General features: G+C 43.0%; 1 protein-coding gene across 3 annotated transcripts in view; it reads right to left on the bottom strand.

Annotated features, from left to right (window-relative positions):
* The window catches only part of arhgap39 (Rho GTPase activating protein 39), a 519,668-nt gene that overhangs the window by 100,073 nt on the left and 400,589 nt on the right, over window positions 1–19,006 (bottom strand). For all 3 annotated transcript variants that reach the window (XM_078536328.1, XM_078536320.1, XM_078536324.1), the window contains one exon: window positions 13,531–13,604. In XM_078536328.1, the coding sequence (XP_078392454.1) occupies window positions 13,531–13,604 (74 nt within the window). The remainder of the gene's footprint in view (window positions 1–13,530; window positions 13,605–19,006) is intronic.

The raw sequence follows: 19,006 nt of genomic DNA, 5'->3' as shown, positions 1-19,006 counted from the left end.
TCTGCCACTCCCCTCGTGCTCTTTTATCCTGTGTCTCCTCCGCTCTCCTCGCGCTCTGTTATCCTGTGTCTCCGCCGCTCTCCTCGCGCTCTCTTATCCTGTGTCTCTGCTCTCCTCACACTCTGTTATCCTGTGTCTCCACCGCTCTCTTCATGCTCTTTTATCCTGTGTCTCTGCCGCTCTCCTTGAGCTCTTTTATCCTGTGTCTCTGCCGCACTCCTCGTGCTCTTTTATCCTGTGTCTCTGCCGCTCTCCTCGCGCTCTTTTATCCTGTGTCTCCGCCGCTCTCCTCCCGCTCTTTTATCCTGTGTCTCTGCTCCCCTCGCGCTCTTTTATCCCGTGCCTCCGCTGCTCTCCTCGCGCTCTTTTATCCTGTGCCTCCGCCGCTCTCCTCGCTCTCTTTTATCCTGTGTCTCTGCTCCCCTCGCGCTCTTTTATCCTATGTCTCCGCTGCTCTTTTATTCTGTGTAAACATCCATGTTTAAACTAGATTTCTTCTGACTTAAAAAAGACGAGAACCATGTCACGACAGGAATTCTATTTAAAACACATTACTTTCCCCCTAAGCCTTCAAATTTTAAAAACTCAAACTGGATAAGCATCCAAATATTAGCCCCTGATATAATAAAGGTTTTCTTGTAACTCTTTCTAACCGTTGTATCCTGCTCTGGGTTTAGCCCTTACCAGGGCTTCAGAACTTAAACCAATGCCTCCTTGACAAAAAGTGGCTGACAATCTTCTATGTTTGACATTTTAACATGCATTTTTCAACATCCTTCACAACCACAGGGCATGCTAAAATGCTTTACAGTTAAATCAGTATTGTTTGAAGTACAGCCACCGGAGCAGCCAATGTGCACATAGCAAGCTCCCAGAAACAAATAATGACTTGGCAATCTGTTTATTTAATGCTGGTGATTGAGGATATTAGGGAGAATTTAGAGATTATGTGCACAAGCCTTGACAGGGATGAGAATGTTACCCATTGAACTAAGGCTGACACCATGTGGACAACTGATGAATTGGAACAGTGGTGATATTAATGCTAATTGGAGGCCTTGTTATAATTATAATTTTCATACATTAAGTGGTACTAAGGCACAGAGACATAGTGATGAATGATGTTAGGACATAGTGTCTTTATATGGTTATCATTCAGCACAGTGGACCCGAGAGCAAAAAGACAGAATTTATAGTACAGGAGGAGGCCATTCGGCCCACTGTGCCTGAGCCAGCTGTCTGAAAGAGCTATTCAATTAGTCCCAGCACCCTGCCATTTCCTCATGACCTTTTGGTGTTTACTTTTTTCAAATACTTACTCACTTTCCTTTTGGAAGTTATTATGTATTCTGTCCAACATGATTTCTGGCACGCCGTATCGCACCATCCTCCGATAAAATTCACCTCCCCTCAGCCTTGCTTCTTTTCATGCTCTTTATTTACTGACCAAAATGTTTTTTCCTATTCACTTCATCCAGACATCTCAGTGTTGAACACTTCTATTAGATCTCCTCTCAATCTTCCTTGTTATCATGAAAAGATCCCACTATCTTCAGTTTCTCCGCATAACTAAAATCTTCCAACCTGAGATTAACTGACCGTTTATCCTACTGCGCTTCACAAACCCTTACGGTATACAAATTGGCCGCCATGTTTGCCAACATAATAACAAAGACTATTCTACGTTAAAACACAAACATAAGAAACAGGAACTAGGAGTAGGCGATACAGCCCTGAGAGCCTGCCCTGCCATTTACCCAAGTTCATGGCTGGCCTCAACCTCAACTCTACTTTCCCACCCGAGCCCCATTTCCTTAGAGTTCAAACATTTATCGATCTCAGTCTTGAAATTGCAAAAGCTTTAAAAAGTGACATCCAGTAAAGGAAATATCAGTGTTTCAGCAATTCAATCAGAGCTGAAAAGCTGCAGTGATCTCTTCTAGAGGACAAAGTGTTGGCAGTAGGAAGAGGGGTTGACCTAGGCATAGATGGATGACACAGAGTGGCTGCAGATGAGCTACAGTGGATGTGTGAGGATGTGAAGAGACAGATGAGCATGACATACCATGACAGCTGATCTCCTGGTAGAAGTAGCTACAAGCAGCAGTAGTCTTGAATATACTCAATGACTGAGCATCCCTGCCCTCTCGGGTAGGGAATTCCAAAGATACATGTTGAAGAAATTTCTCCTCATCTCAGTCCTAAATGCTGGTATGACTGCTAGTTCTAGACTCTCCAGTCAAGAGAAACGGCTCTCATCATCGACCCTGTCAAATCCTCTCAGAAGGTTCAGTGTTTCAATGAGATTGCCTCTCATTCTTCTAAATTCCAAAGAGTATAGACCAATTCTACTCAAGCCCACTGCAAAAGAAATTCACTGTTAAAGATCGGTGAGATTTACTAAGGATGTGAAAGTTGCTGCATAAATGCAACTTGTTTCTTTCCTTCGCCCAACTAATGACGTATAATGATATGAGGCTACATTGTGCTTAGGAAGGCCACGTGGGAATCTCCTGCTTCTTGAACCTTGATAGTGGTTTAACACATGGAGCTGGTGTGGAACTGGAGTCAGATATTGGTCAGACTGGGTAAGGATGGCAGATTTCCTTCCCAAAGGATATTGGTGAACCAGATGGGTTTGTACAACAAACGAACACCTTCACGGACACATTTACTGATACAGTTTTGTTTTATTTCCAGATTATTGAGGCTTTGAATTCAAATGCGTTCTCTGAGTTATTACTCTCCTAAGTTAATCACTACACTATTTTGCCTATTTGGTATAGATGATGAAGATAGTGAGCGTGACCAACAGATTGCAACAGGCAAAAGAATGGAAATTAAACAGCAGAAATTAAACAAAATAAACCTTGCAGCTTTCAGCTGGAGCTTCTCTTTTAAGGGGTAAACCAACAAAGACCATTTCTTGATGCCTTCATCCTATGACTCCTCTGGGGAAACTAGTTCCAGCTAGAGCTGAAATTGAAGACAAATTTGTGGTGGTGGGAATGGGTTAACAATGTCCGAAACTCAGTTCATAGCACCCTCGCCTTTGAATCAGAGGGTTGTGGGTTCATGTCCCACTCCCGGAAACCAAGAACTGTGATTGTACTCGAAAGAGTTGCAATCTGTGACTGTTGATAACTCGAAAGAGTTTCAGGCTCCAGTCAGCAGAAATAAAGAAGACTTTCACCCTCTCTGTCCAAACTGATTTCTGAGGTGGAGTCTTCTCAGGACTTCAACCAGTGGATAAATTAAAAATGGAACAAAGAGTTAAACTGGGAAGGTATGCCTGGCAGACATCAAATTGGTAATGAAATGCATGCACACAGATTCTTGATTAAATAATACTTCTCAGCAGAAATGAAAACTGGCCAGAAATATAGTTACAATTACAGGTCCTCACCGAACTGATTTCACAGATTCACAGCAAGTTCTGCAGGAGCCCGGATAACAAAGTGGATCAGGTTCTCCACCACCTGCATGCTGCAGTTTCCTCCATCCCCATAAAACTGATAATCTATAGAATTTCATAACCCAAAGGTTAATAATTAAGCTATTACCAATTACTGAGGTATTTCCAAGGAGAATAAGGAAGCACTGAGAGATTATATCTATCAGGGAAATATTGGTCATTGCTTTAGAAAAGAAAAGGCTGAGAGGCAACCTAACAGAGCACTTTAAGATAATGATAGGGTAGACATAGAAGAGATGCTTCCACTTGTGGGAAAGTTTAAAACTAGAGGTCTTAAATATAAGATGGTCACTAATAAGCCCGGTGAGGCATGCAGGAAAAACTTCTTTATGCAGAGAGTGCCAAGGATATGGAACACACTGCTACAGAAAATAGTTGAGGGATAGAAGCACTTAAGAGGAAGCTCGATAAGCACACGAGAAGGAAAGGAACATGCTATGCTAATGGGGTTAGATGAAGAGGGGTGGGAAGAGGCTTATGTGGGGCATAATCACCCGAAGAGACCAGTTGAGCCAAATAGCCTGGTTCCTGCTCTATAATTTCTATTTGTATTAATACTGGATTATGAAGAGGTGCATGTGATACTATTGGGATGGCATATCAATTATGTATTAGATTTATAGGCTAAAACAATCAAGATATTTATTTTTGACTAAATAGAAACATAAAGGACAAAGGCTTGGTGAATATTAACAGTACAAATATAAACACGTAGGGCAAGATTTTTGTTTTGGGTTGGGGCCCCAGCATCGGGATCATTTCCAAGTTCCGACTTCTCAGGGCGTGGGTGGGTGCGACTTTTGTTGGATTGGTCAATTAAAGGCCAGAGGGCTTGCTTGCTTTCCAATTAAGGATGGTGGGTGGGCTCCCAACTTCAAAGGCCCAACAGAAGACACTCCAGCAGCAAGAAAGCTGCAGCCTGTCATTGCAGTTAAGAGTGCAAGAGGGCCTCTCAAAACTTTTAAAATCTTTTGAGGTTAACAATGGTCACAGTTACAGGCATTGGCCACCCTGGGGAGGGGTTTCCGGCAATGACAGTGGGGATTGGGGTGGTAAGGGCTTTTGTTGGGGGGGTGGTTGGGGGTGGAAGGAAAGGTCCTTAAAAGTGCCTCAGGAGCACTGCCCCCTTTCATTGGCCCTCACAACAGGAAAATTCCAGTCAGCATGGGAGAGGAACCTTTGGCCTCTATTAACTACCTGTCGCTTGTGGGTGGACACATCTCTCTCTCCTCCCTGAACTGGCCTCCTTAAAAATGGCCTGGAAGTGGGACTGTGCTGAGAAATTCTGGGCCCATCTGACTCCATTCCCACCTCTGGCAGTCTTCCAAAATTCAGCCCATAGAGTCAATTACCCGTACTAAGCATTCCTAGTGAAGGCGTCTAATTGTCCTGTCTGTTCTGAAACACAAAGTTCCGATTCCTGGAAATTCAGTGTCTTTCTCTTCTTGTACCACCTTGGGTACCAGTGAATCATAACATAAACCATTAATCTTGCTCATTGGGAGCAGAAAACGAGCCTTCCAGCTGTTCAAACAACAGAAATTGCCAGCATTTTGTTTCAATGTTCTACTGTTAAGCACTCAATGCTTTTCAAGACAAGGCTCCCAATGACAATACAATTCTTAACCACAAAGCCACAATCAACAATTCCAACATTTAACTAAGCAAAAAGGAGCTTGATTGGATTCACACAGAACAATCAACAGGGAAACATTTGAGCCTGCTAGAATCATTTGATAAATAGGTTTTGAAGCATTTACAATAGATAAACCATTAACTCATTCAAGAATTACATTGATGCACCCGTAAGAAAATTGCATCCACAAGACACTCAATTTAGGATTCTTTAAACTATAGTCATTATATATAAAGATGTAATCTATATATTTAAAATAGGTACACAGACTCCAAATACAAACTGTTTTGCCTATTTTTCTCCCTCGTTCGATAACAATACATTATTTTCCACTGATAAAGCAGTCTTTACATTCCCAGGAGCCCCCAATGCACCTTGCAGCAGTGACATCTCACTATGGGTTGTTTGACAGGTGTTGGAACACAGGGACAGGATGAAGCCAAATAAGAACAAAAAATGCTGGAAAAACTCAGCTCTGCTCTGGTAGCATCTGTGGAGAGAGAAACAGGGTTAACATTTTGAGTCCGTATGACTCTTCTTCAGGCCCAAAGAGAAGTAGAAATGTGATAGAGTTTATACTGTTTAAGAAAGGGGGTGAAGCGGGATGGAAGATTAGGGATAGGTGGGAGCTACAGAGAGATTGACAAAGATGTCATGGACACAAGACAAAGGGAGTTTTAATGGTAGTGGTAAAGACTAAAGAAGGTGCTGATAGTGGCATAAAGGTAAGAACAGAATGTGTATTAATAGGAGAACAAGGGTCAGTGTTCTGTGAAAGCTCAACATAGAAACAAGTGACAGATGGCCCTGTGAGGGTGGTTTGGGGTGGCGGGGGGGTGGGGGGGGGGGGGGGGGGGGGGGGCGGATGCTGGTGGCGGGGGAAAAGGATTAAAAAGAAAGAAAGAAATAAAAAATGAAGCTAAAAAGTAAAATTTAAACAGAAAAACAATTGAATTAAAAAAAAAGGGGTAAAGATGGAGGAGAGAGGTCATGGTCTGAAGTTGTTGAACTCAATATTAAATCTGGAAGACTTAATCGGAAGATGAGGTGCTGTTCCTCCAGTTTGCGTTGGGCTTCGCTGGAACATTGCAGCAGGCCAAGGACGGACATGTGGGCATGAGAGCAGGGTGGAGTGTTGAAATGGCAAGCGACAGGGAGGTCTGGGTAATGCTTGCAAACTGAACGAAAGTGTCCTGCAAAGTGGTCACCCAGTCTGTGTTTAGTCTCCTGAACGTAGAGGAGACCGCATTGGCAGCAGCGAATACAGTAGGCCAAATTGAAAGAGTTGCAAGTGATGCACTGCTTCACCTGAAAGGAGTGTTTGGGGCCTTTGATGGCGAGGAGGGTGGAGGTAAAGGGGCAGGCGTGCACCTTCTGCGATTGCATGGGAAGGTGCCAAGAGAAGGGCACTGAACAATTTCTCCTTTAACTTGCCTCACTTCCTCCAGATAAAAGGTGTGGCTATAAGTACCTCATGGGCCCCAGTTATGCCTGTCTTTTTGTGGGCTATGTGGAACATTCCTTGTTCCAATCCTAATCAGGCCCCCTCCCACAACTCCTTTCGGTACATCGATGACTGCTTCAGTGCCACTTCCTTCTCATCTAGACCTGGGAAAATTTATCGATTTTGCTTCCAATTTCCACCCCTCTCTCACCTTTACATGGTCTATCTCCGGCACTTCCCTTCCCTTCCTTGACCTCTCTGTCTCAATTTCTGGTGATAGACTGTCTACCAATATTCATTACAGCCCACCGACTCCCACAGCTACCTCGACTGCACTCCTCACACCCTGCTTCCTGTAAGAACTCCATCTCATTCTCTCAGTTCCTCTGCCTCCGTCGCATCTGTTCCGATGATGCCACTTTCCAAAACGGTGCTTCTGACATGTCTTCCTTCTTCCTTAACCGAGGGTTCTCACCCCACTGTGGTTGACAGGACCCTCAGCCATGTCCAATCCATTTCCCGCATCTCGGCCTTCACCCCTTCCCCTCCCTCCCAGAACCATGATAGGGTCCTCCTAGTCCTTGCTTTTCACCCCACCAGCCTTGGCATTCAAAGGATCATCCTCCACCATTTCCGCCAACTCCAGCATGACGCCACCACCAAATACATCTTCCCCTCACCATCCCCCACCACCCCCCCATCCCCCCACCCTCAGCATTGTGTAGGGACCGTTCCCTCCGTGACATCCTGGTCCACTCCTCCATCACTCCTCCTTATCCCCTTCCCACGGCACCCTCCCATGCAATCGTAGAAGGTGCAAAGCCTGTCCCTTTACCTCCTCTTCCTCACCGTCCAAGGCCTAAAACACTCCTTTCAGGTGAAGCAGTGCTTCACTTGCACTCCTTCAATTTGGTCTTGCATTCTCTGCTCCCAGTGTGGTCTCCCCTACATTGGGGAGACTAAATACAGACTGGGTGATCGCTTTGCTCAGTCTGCAAGCATGACCCAGACCTTCCTGTCGCTTGCCATTTCAAAACACCATCCTGCTCTCATGCCCACATGTCCGTCCTTGGCCTGCTGCAACGTTCCAGTGAAGCCCAACGCAAACTGTAGGAACAGCACCTCATCTTCTGATTAGGCACTTTACAGCTTCCGGACTTAACATTGAGTTCAAAAACTTCAGACCATGAATTTTCTCCTCCATTTTTACCTCCCTTTTTAATCCATTTTTAAAATTTTACTTTTTATTTTCATTTTTTATTTATTTTTTTAAAATCCATTTTTCCCCAACCTCCTCCCTCGAACCCACAGGGCCATCTGTCAGGGCCACCCCCCCCTTAAACAGTATAAAATCCATCACATTTCAACTTCTCTTTAGCACTGAAGAAGAGTCATGCAGACTTGAAGCTTTAACTCTGTTTCTCTCTCCACAGATGCAGCCAGACCTGAGTTTTACCAGCAATTTTTGTTTATTTTTCAGATTTCCAGCATCCGCGATATTCTGCTTTCAGGTGGGAGCCATTTAGCTCCTTGAGTCTGTTCTGCCACTCAATGAGATCAGGCTGATCTGTGACCTAATTCCATTTACTCACCTTTGCCCCATATCGCTTCATACCTTTGGCTAACAAAAATCTATCAATCAAAATTTTAATATTCACAATTTCTCTAGCATTAATTGCCATTTGCGGAAGAGAGTTTTTAACGTCTACCACCCTTTGTGTGAAGAAGTGTTTCCTAATTACACTTTTGAAAGAGCTGGCTCCATTTTAGTTTCTCTCAATCTACCTCATCTGTTCCCCTTATTATCTTGACGACTTCAATCAAATCACTCTTTACCATTCTAAATTCCAGATAATACAACCCTTGTTCATTTAATCTCTCCCTGTATTTTGACCCTTAGAGTCCAGGCATTATTCTAGTTTACACTGGACTCCTTCCAAGACCAACACAACCTTTCTAAGTTTTGGTTCCCATAACTGCTTACAGCACTCAAGGTGTGGTATGCACGGACAGCAAATAATTAAGAAAGCTAATAGAATGTTATCATTTATTGTGAGGGGAATTGAATACAAAAGAATGGAGAGGTTATGCTTCAGTTGTACAGGACATTGGTGAGAGCACATCTGGAGTACTGTGTAAAGTACTTATTTAAGGAAGGATGTAAATGCAGTGGAAGCAGTTCAGAGAACGTTTGCTGGGCTAATACCTGGAATGGGAAGGTTGGCTTATGAGGAAAGGTTGGACAGGCTAGGCTTGTATCCGCCGGAGTTTACAAGACTCTTACAAGAGTAAGAGGTAACTTGTTTGAAACATTATAAGATCCTGAAGGTTCTTAGCACAGTGGATGTGGAAAGGATGTTTCCTCTTGTGGGAGAATCTAGAACTAGAAGCCACTGTTTAAAAATAAGGGGTGGCCCATTTATGACAGAGATGAGGGGAATTTTTTCTGTCAAAGGGGATATGGGTTCAAATCCCACCATGGCAGCTGGTGGAATTTAAATTCAATTAATTAAAAAATAAATAAATCTAGTCTCAGTAATGGTGACTATGAAACTATCATCGATAGTTGTAAAAACCCATCTGGTTCACTAATGCCCTTTTTAGGGAAGGACATCTGCCATCCTTACCTGGTTTGACCTACATGTGACTCCAGACCCACAGCAATGTGTTTGACTCTGAAATGCCCTCCAAAATGGCCGAGCAAGCCACTCAATTCTAGGACAGATGGGGATGGGCAACATCCCAGGAAATAATAAAAAAAACCCCAAAGAATACGGAGAATGTGGAACTCGCTGCCATAGGATGTGGTCAAAGCAAATCATATGGATGCATTTAAGGGAAAACTAGACAAGTATATGATGGTGAAGGGAGTAGATGATTATGATGGTTGATTTAGATGAGAACAGATGGGAAAAAGCTCGAGTGGAGCATAAACACCGGCATAGACTGGTTGGGCTGAATGGCCTGTTTCTGGACTGTAATCCTATGAATTTCTGACAAAACACCATTCTGTGAGTACCTTCAGCACACAGAATGAACCAGTTCACGGAGAGGCCCCACCACCAGCTTCTTTGGGCAATTAGTGATTGGATCATATATATAGCCTCAAAAGGGCAAATCGCTTAAGAAATGGTTTGATTAGTAAAGGCAGACTGCAGTTGAGCTAACAAGACCCAGAGGTGTTATAATTAAGTGTTGCAACTGTACAGCTACAACACTGGCATCTACTTGGCAATGTGGAAAATTGCCCAGGTATGCCCTGTACCCAGAAAAACAGGACACTATGAATTCTCGCTCTTGTCTACCTCTGCCAATTTGAATTTCCCAATCTACATGAAGATTAAAGTCACCCATGATTAATGTCCTGCTTTTTTTACATGCCCTCATTATCTCCTGATGTATTCGCTGTCCTACAGTATAGCTACTGTCGGGGGACCTATAGACTACTCCCACCAGTGTCTTCTTCCCCATGTTATTTCTTACCTCCACCCATATGGATTCTACATCTTTCGATCCAAGATCAATTTTTGCTATCGTACTTATTCCATCTCTTACTAACAAAGCTACCCCACCACCCTTTCCTTCCTGCCTGTCCTTTCGAAAAGTCACATACTCCTGAATATTTAGGTCCCAGTTTTGATCTCCTTGTAACTACGTCTCTGTAATGGCTATAAGATTGTGCCCATTAACCTCTATTTGTGCCGTTAATTCATTATTTTGTTCTGAATACTATGTGCATTTAAGTAAAGGGCCATTAATTTTGCCTTTTAACCATTTTTTCCCCCTTTGACCCTGTTTGCTGCTGTTCTTTTATGTTTGTACACTCTGTCCCTTCCTGTCACACTCTGGGTATCATTACGTAAATAGCTGCCCTGCAAGACTGCCATATCCTTTTGCTTTGTAAGCCTACGTATCCCCTTTCCAGAACCCTCCCTGCCTCTTCATGCCACACAAGTGCTAGCAATTACCATCTCCAACAAGAGGGAATCTAACCATCACCCCTTGACATTCAATGGCGTTACCATTGCTGAACCGCCCCACTATCAACATCCTGGGGGTTATCATTGATCAGAAATGGAACTAGACGGACCATATAAATACTGTGACTACAAAAGCAGGTTAGAGGCTAGGAATCCTGCAACGAGTAACTCATCTCCTGACTCCCCCAAAGCCTGTCCATCATCTACAAGGCACAAGTCAGGAGTGTGATGGAATACTCTCCACATGTCTCCATGAGTGCAGCTCCCACAACACTCATTTGACACCGTCCAGGACAAAGCAGCCTGCTTGATTGGCACCACATCCACAAACATTCACTCCCTCCACCACTGACACACAGTGGCAGCAGTGTGTACCATCTACAAGATGACAGCAGGACCTCACTAAGGCTCCTTCGGTAGCACCTTACAAACCCACGACTGCTACCATCTAGAAGGACAAGGGCAGCAGACACATGGGAGCATCACCACCAGGAAGCTCCCCTCCAAGCCACTCACCAGCCTGACTTGGAAATATGTCACTGCTCCTTCACTGTCACTGGGTCAAAATCCTGGAACTCCCTCCCTAACAGCACTGTGGGTGTACCTACATGACATGGACTGCAGTGGTTCAAGAAGGCAGCTCACCACCACCTTTTCAAGGGCAACTAGGGATGCACAATAAATGCTGGCCCAGCCAGCGATGCCCACACCCCATGAATGAGTAAAAAGAGAAAGGCAATTATTGTTTTATTTAATGTTTTAAGGTCCTTTAGAAAGTAAGAAGTTAGTCTCCTGTGAAGCTGTTTATCTATTCACTCTTAAATCTGGCCGAGACTGATTATGCAAAGTTGCGTCTAATTTAATTTCTCTTTCTGCTTTGATAAGGCAATTACACACCAGAGGTGCAGAGCGCACTCTCATGCTCAATAAAACATTTCTGTTGAAAGGGACATTTGTTCTTCATTAAAGCGAACCTTAACGGACACAGATTAAAGACCGGGAAGAAAAGGGTTTACAATCATTTTCTCTTGTTTGATGTGAGACAAATTAGCAGTCAAAAGGTGGAATGAAGGATGGCAGGATTAACGTCTGCTGTAGGAGATGGTAACCTTACATTGATTTCAATAGCCAGCTAGAATCCTCTGGAGCTGCATGCTCACATTTGTTTCTAATTTGCAGACAGTTCAGATTCAGTGCTTTTGCTTAAACATTAAAAAAAATGTCTCTCCCATAAAAATAACAAATAGGAGCAGGAGTAAATCATCTGCCCTCTCGAGCATGCACCACAGCTGCCTTTAAGGCAGTTTAGTTTAACTGAGTCATTTGCACCAGCAGGCCTTGGGCTTCGATCCCCTACTGTGCAATGAACTAGTAGCTCATAGCTGAGGTGGTGGTCGCCACGCTACAATTCGTCTGAATCCTGGTGCCGATTAGTGACCCCTCTCACCCATTGGATATTTTAACTGGAGCCACTGAGGGGGAAACGGACTTCCACGGAGTAAAATCTCGTGACATAGGGACAAGAGAAAGGCCATTCAATCGCCTCAAATCTGTTGCACCATTCAATTAGATAATGGTTCATCTGAATATTAACTGCATCTATCTGCCTTGATTCCATATCTTTTAATACCCTTTCTGAATAAAAATATTAATCTCAATTGTGAAATTTGAGAGTTCCAGATTTCCACTATCCTTTGTCTGAAGAATCAGTTTTGGACATCGTACCTGAGCAGCTTGAATTTAATTTTAAGATTAAACCCCCTTGTTCTGGTCTCCCCCAGCAGGGGAAATAGTTTGTCTCTATCTACACAATGAAATCCTTCTTAATCATCTTAAACACCCCAACTAAATCTGTTTCTCTCCACAGATGCTGCCATACCCTGCTGAATATTTCCAGCATTTTCTGTTTTTATTTCAGATTTCCAGCATCCGCAGTATTCTGCTTTTCGATTAAGCCACCCCTTAATCACTGCACTCGAGGGAATACAAGCCTAGTCTATGTAACCTGTCTTCATAATTTTACCCTTAAACCTCTAATGGGTTGTAGAATGAGCATCTGACCTGTTTCCACTGGGCGAGTTAGATTAAAATCAGGGATAATATGTGGCTGGACACCAGTGAAGAAAGAAGGCGGCTTGCCTGTGACGTCCTCCGCAGTCATGTTGTCTAGCTTTATGTGTGCGGAAAGGCCACTTCAGTAAGATTCTGGAGTGTGCCCAGTGCTCCTGGAATGGCACCACAGCAGAACCCATTCAAGAAAAGACAATATATGTAAAGTTCATGAAGTTCTAGGTACATATTCATCATTACCTCAACTAAATCACTCTGCTGAAATTTCTAATTTTACTTGAACTGTCAGTCAGAGAGTAATTAGGTGAGCCAAGGCACTTTCTCATCGTGATCATCTAAGTGCCATGCCGAGTGACATAGGTAACCATGGTCTTCCAGCCTTTCTCATAGGGCCTGAATTAACAGACAAAGATCACGGCAATGCCGAAGCACTCCACTTTAGTAAATGTATCCCAATCGATGTTAATATAGGCTCCTCAAAAGTCCCTAGCCAGTTCCCTCGTGTTATAACTTCCACTGATGTTAAACCAGTTCTGCATTGTTAGGCTCTGTAAGTTTGTACGTATGCCATGTTTGTAGCTCATCCCCAGCCAAATCTCTTGTGTTATGATCTCCAGCGGTGGTAGCTCAGCTCTTACACCCAGCTGGATTGAATAATTGGATCCTTTGATCCAATCCTCATCGAACCAATCACTTTCTTATCCTGGTTATCAATCCTAGCTCAACAACCAATACGTTTCAACACAAGTGTTCTTGTCTCCCATCCCCTCTCCCTCACAGTGTCATTGCTCCCAAAACATTGGGAGCTTTCCCTTTAGCATTTTGGGCTAGTGAAGGGCAGTACAAATGAACAAGCACAGTTAGATACTCATATTAAAACATCAGCACAATTTATACTGCGAAAAAAAGTGAGAAACTCAGTTACCTTCTTCGCTCCAGTCAGAGCCGATTTCTGCAGTTTACGGTAGCAGTACTTAGCATACGTGCTAATAGCAACACCTATCAAAGAGGAACAGAAAACCATTAGACACGGGATGTATATCAGGTTTAACCGGGGTGGGGATAAGGTGCATATGGGTGTGTGTAAGGTCTGACTGCTGATGAAGCATTAGGTGCTCAAGGGTGTTGGAGTTTCTTGTGGTTGGCCTGGGCAGGGCTCATCAGACACTAAGTGATGTTGATTAGAGAGAAACATTTGGTTAGTGGGATGCTCCACAGGAATCCTGGCTCCCTGTGTCTATTGATCTGAGGAATCTGGTTTTGAGTCGTGTTAGCTAACAGGAAGGATATCTTGTGTATTCCCAAGTCCAGAAATTTTGTCATCTGATAGGCAATCTCTCTCTCTCCATTACAAACGGAGTGCAGCCACTAACTGAGTGAAGGCTAGGAGTCTGGTGAGAGGGGTGTTTTAAGTGTTAATTTTGTTCTTAAAATCTACTCTAGTCTGTAATTAGCAGTAACTGGAAAGTACTGTGTAAGCAGGCTAAGTTCTTTCTTGCAGTTTAGGGTAAACTCATTCTCAGCTGTAGGAGCTGAGTAGTTGATGAGCTAACTGGTTGAATCTGGTTACTGTAGCCCCAGTTCAGCTTACTATAAGTTCAGGGTTCTTTAGTACAGCCTTGGTAAATGGAGTGCAGCTGACTAACTGAGTGAAGACTTGGAGTTTAGTGAGATGGGAGTTGGGAGAAAGAGTTGTTCATTTCCTCTTTCTATCCCCATAGAAATGGGTTCTTGTTCTACTACAGGGAAAGGAGCTAATGGTATCTGGTAAGTTCTATTCTATCCCTAAGGTTTAAAATAGTACATTATTTGGTGGTAAAGTTAATAAAATATATAAGAAAGCAACATAAATAAGTGATTAATGTAATTATTTTAAACACATTAAGGATGGCAGGACAGGTGATGTGTCAAGGCTGCAGCATGTGGGAGCTCCTGGATAACATTGTGATCCAGGGCAAACACGCCTGCAGTAAGTGTTTGTGGCTTGAGGAACTTCAGCTCAGAGTCATTGAGCTGGAGGCTGAGCTGCAGACTCTGTGACACATCAGGAGGGGGAAAGTTACCTGGATGCTTTATACCAGGAGGCAGTCACACCGCTTAGGATAGGGTCTTCTGATTTGGTCAGTGGCCAGGGACAGGAGGGTGTGACTGCGAGTGAAGCAGGTAAGGGGATGCAGAGGGCAGGAGTGTGAGTGTCTGCAATTGTCCAATAGATTTGAGGTTTTCTCAGCTTGTTTGGATGAGAGTGAGGGCTGCAGGATGGATGAACAAACTGACCATGGCACTGTGGTACAGGAAGTCATCCAAGTGGGGGGAGCAAAAACGAATGTAGTGGTAGTAGGGGACAGTATATTAAGGGGGATTGATACTGTTCTCTGTAGCAAAGAGCAAGAGTCCAGATGGCTTTGTTGCCTGCCCGGTGCCAGGGGTCGGAACATCTGCTCAGGGATGGAGAGGAACTTGCAGTGGGAGGAGGAGGATTCAGTGGTTGGAGTCCATTTAGGTACCAACAACATGGGCAGGATGAGGAAGGAGGCTCTACATAATCAGTATGACAAGCAAGGCACCAAATTAAGCAGAATCTCAAAGGTAATCATTTCTGGATTATTATCTGAGCCACGTGCAAATTGGCACAGGACAAATATGATTCAAGAAATAAATGTGCGGCTGAAAGACTGGTATGGGAGAAGTGGGTTCTGGTTTGTAGGGTATTGGCACCAGTATCGGGGGAAAGTGGGATATGTACCGTTGGGATGGTCTACACCTGAACTGTGCTGCGGCTGGTTTCCTCACAAGCCACCTAACTAAGGATGTAGAGAGGGTTTTAAACTGAATAGTGGGGTCAAGGGATCAAATTTGGGAAGCTGTGGTAAACCAAAGAGTAGAGATAAGGCAAGAGAGACAGGTATTAATATGGGAAATGATAAACAGACTGTGACAGGAAGGGACAGAGAATACAAATCTAAGGGTAAATCATCAGATAAGGCCAGACGCTACAAAAATAATAAAAGGACAAAACTAAAGGCTCTGTATCTAAACACATAGCATTTGAAACAAAACAGATGAACTGATAGTGCAAATACAAATAAATATGTACGATCTGATAGCCATTACAGAGACCAGACTACATGATGATGTAGATTGGGACCTGAATATTGAAGGATATGTGACATTTAGAAAGGACAGGAAGTTAGGAAAAGGTGGAGGGATAGCTCTGTTAATTAATAATGGTATAAGCACATGAGAGGGGAATGACCTAAATTCAGGAAACCAGGATGTAGAAGTTGTTTTGGTTGAGATGAGGAATGATAAAGGTAAGAAGTCACTTGTGGGAGTGATGTACAGGTCCCCTAATTGTAACTACATGGTTGGACAGAGTATAAAAGATGAGATAATGGGAGCTTGCCAGAAAGGTACAGCAATAATCCCGGGGGATTTCCATCTACTTATGGACTGGAAAAATCAGATGGGCAAAGGTAGCATAGATGAGGAGTTCATAGAATGTTTTCAGGATAGTTTCTTAGAACAGCATGTTCTGCAGGCTATACTAGACCTGGTATTGAATGAAATAGGATTAATCGATAACCTTATTGTGAAGCACCCCTAGGTAGCAGCGATCATAATATGATTGAATTTTACATTCATTTTGAAGGAGAATTGAGCACGTCCAAGACTAGCATTTTAAACTTAAATAAGGGCAATTATGAGGGCATGAAAGCAGAGTTAGCTAGAGTGAACTGGCAAATGCGGTTAAGGGATATGTCAATAGAAGTTCAGTGGCAGACGTTTAAAGGGATATTTCAGAGTACACAGAATATATACATTCCAATGAGGAAGAAAAATCCCAAGGGGAGGGCCCAACATCTGTGTAAAAAAGTTAAAGACAGTATCAAACTTAAAGAAAAAGCATATAATTACGCAAAGGCAGGTGGCAGGTCAGAAGATTGGACAGAACATAAAGAACAGCAAAGAATGACAAAAAAATAATAAGGAAGGAAAAATTAGAGGGAAAGCTAGTTAGTAATATAAAGAGTGATAGTGAGTATTGGGGAATTGATAATGGAAAGAAGGGAGATGGCTGATGAATTTAAACAGGTATTTTGCTTCATTCTTCACTATAGAGGACACAAGTAACATCCCGGAAATAGATGTAAATCAGGAAATAGAAGGGAGGGAGGAACTCAGGAAAATTACAATCACCAGGGAAGCGGTATTGAGCAAATTGTTGGGGCTGCTGGCTGAAAAGTCTCCAGGTCCGGATGGACTTCACCCTAAGCTTTTGAAAGAAGTGGCTAGTGAGATGCTTGATGCGCTGGTTTTAATTTTCCAAAGTTCCCTAGATTTGGGGAAGGTTCTATTAGATTGGAAAATAGCAAATATAACTCCTTTATTCAAAAAGTGAGGGAGATAGAAAGCAGAAAATTATAGGCCAATTAGCCTAACATCTGTCATAGGGAAAATGTTAAAAGTTATTATTAAAGATGTAATAGCAGGGCACTTAGAAAAATTTAAGGCAATCAAGCAGTCAACATGGTTTTATGAAAGGAAAATCATGTTTAACCAATTTATTGGAGTTCTTTGAAGGAGTCACAGGTGCTGTGGATACAGGGGAATTGGTAGATGTACTATACTTAGATTTCCAGAAGGCATTTGATAAAAGGTTATTGCAGAAAATAAAAGCTCATGGTGTAGGGGGTAACATATTGGCATGGATAGAAGATTGGCTGGCTACCAGAAACAGAGAGTTGGCACAAATGGGTCTTTTTCTGGGTAGCAGGATGTGATGAGTGACAGGGATCAGTGCTGAGGCCTCAACTTTTTACAATTTATATAAATGACTTGGATGAAGGGATCGAAGGAACGGTTGCTAAATTTGCTGACGACACAAAGATAGGTAGGGAAGTAAACCATGAAGAGGACGTAAGGAGGCTACAAAGTGACATAGATAGGTTAAGTGAGTGGGCAAAAACCTGGCAGAGTATAATATGGGCAAATCTGAAATTGTTCATTTTGGCAGGAAGAATAAAAACCTTATTATCTAAATGATGAAAGATTGAGGAGCTCTTAGATTCAAAGGGATCTGGGTGTCTTAGTGCATGAATCACAAAAGGTTAGTATGCAGATACAACAGGTAATCAGGAAAGCTAATAGAATGTTATCATTTATTGAGAGGGGAATTGATTACAAAAATAGGGAGGTTATGCTTCAGTTGTACAGGGCATTGGTGAGACCGTATCTGGAGTATTGTGTACAGTACTGGTCTCTTTATTTAAAGAAAGATGTAAATGCGTTAGCAGTTCAGAGAAGGTTTACCAGACCAATACCAGGAATGGGTGGGTTGCCTTATGAGGAAAAGGTGGACAGTTTAGGCTTGTATCCACTGGAATTTAGACAAGTAAGAGGCGACTTGATTGAAACCTTTAAGATCCTGAGGGGGCTTTGACAGGGTGGATGTGGAGAGGATGTTTCCTCTTGTGGGAGAATCTAGAACTAGTGGTCACTGTTTAAAAATAAGGGGTTACTCATTTAAGACAGAGATGAGGAGCAATTTTTTCTCTGAGGGTTGTGAATCTTTGCAATTCTCTTCCTCAAAAGGCGGTGGAAGCAGAGTCTGAATATTTTTAAGGCAGAGCTAGATAGATCCTTGACTAACAAGGAGGTGAAAGGTTATCATGGGTAGGCAGGAATGTGGGGTTGAGGTTACATTCAGATCAGCCATAATCTTATTGAATGGCGGAGTAGGCTCGAGGGGCCGAGTGGCCTACTCCTCCAAATTTGCATGTTCATATTGATATTACAGTCCATGTTCTTCTGAACTTTCATCTCCTAGCCCATCTCAGATCCAAACTCCTACTGCCCACACTTCCTCCTCCAAGTTGTCAGCTTAGCTTTATTATTATCTTGCCTCAGAGTTAAAACATTATAGTTTCCAGCCTCCCCGACTAGGACTTGATCTGCATAATCCAGTCTGACACTTCAGCTTGGCAGTGAGGGAGTGCTGGATTATTAGGTCTTTTGGGAGAGCTGTTAAATTCAGGCCTCTGGTGCAGAGTTCGATGATTGCATGGTCTTATTCCAAGAGAAGAATAACATTTCTCCCCTCGTGTCTAATCCAACGTTCTTTCCTCAAGCAAACACGAAAATAAAAGCAGATCATTTATCTAATTCGTGAGATCTTACTTTGTGGAAATGGGCTGCCACATTTGTCTACAGAACAGTGACAACATTACAAAATACTAAGTTGGCTGTGAAGCACATTGGGATGTCCTGAGGATATAAAAGGGGCTATTATTAATGCAAGTTATATCTTTTCCTACAGCCCCACTGTGCTGAAATAAAGATTGGTCACATTATCTCCTGGAACTCCCAAAACCTTGTCCAAGATGAGGCATTGCTCCTTT

Source organism: Cetorhinus maximus, chromosome 3, assembly GCF_964194155.1.
Source record: "Cetorhinus maximus chromosome 3, sCetMax3.hap1.1, whole genome shotgun sequence".
Taxonomy (NCBI): domain Eukaryota; kingdom Metazoa; phylum Chordata; class Chondrichthyes; order Lamniformes; family Cetorhinidae; genus Cetorhinus; species Cetorhinus maximus.
Note: the sequence above shows the minus strand (reverse complement) of the source record. Positions and strands in the feature narration are given on the sequence as shown.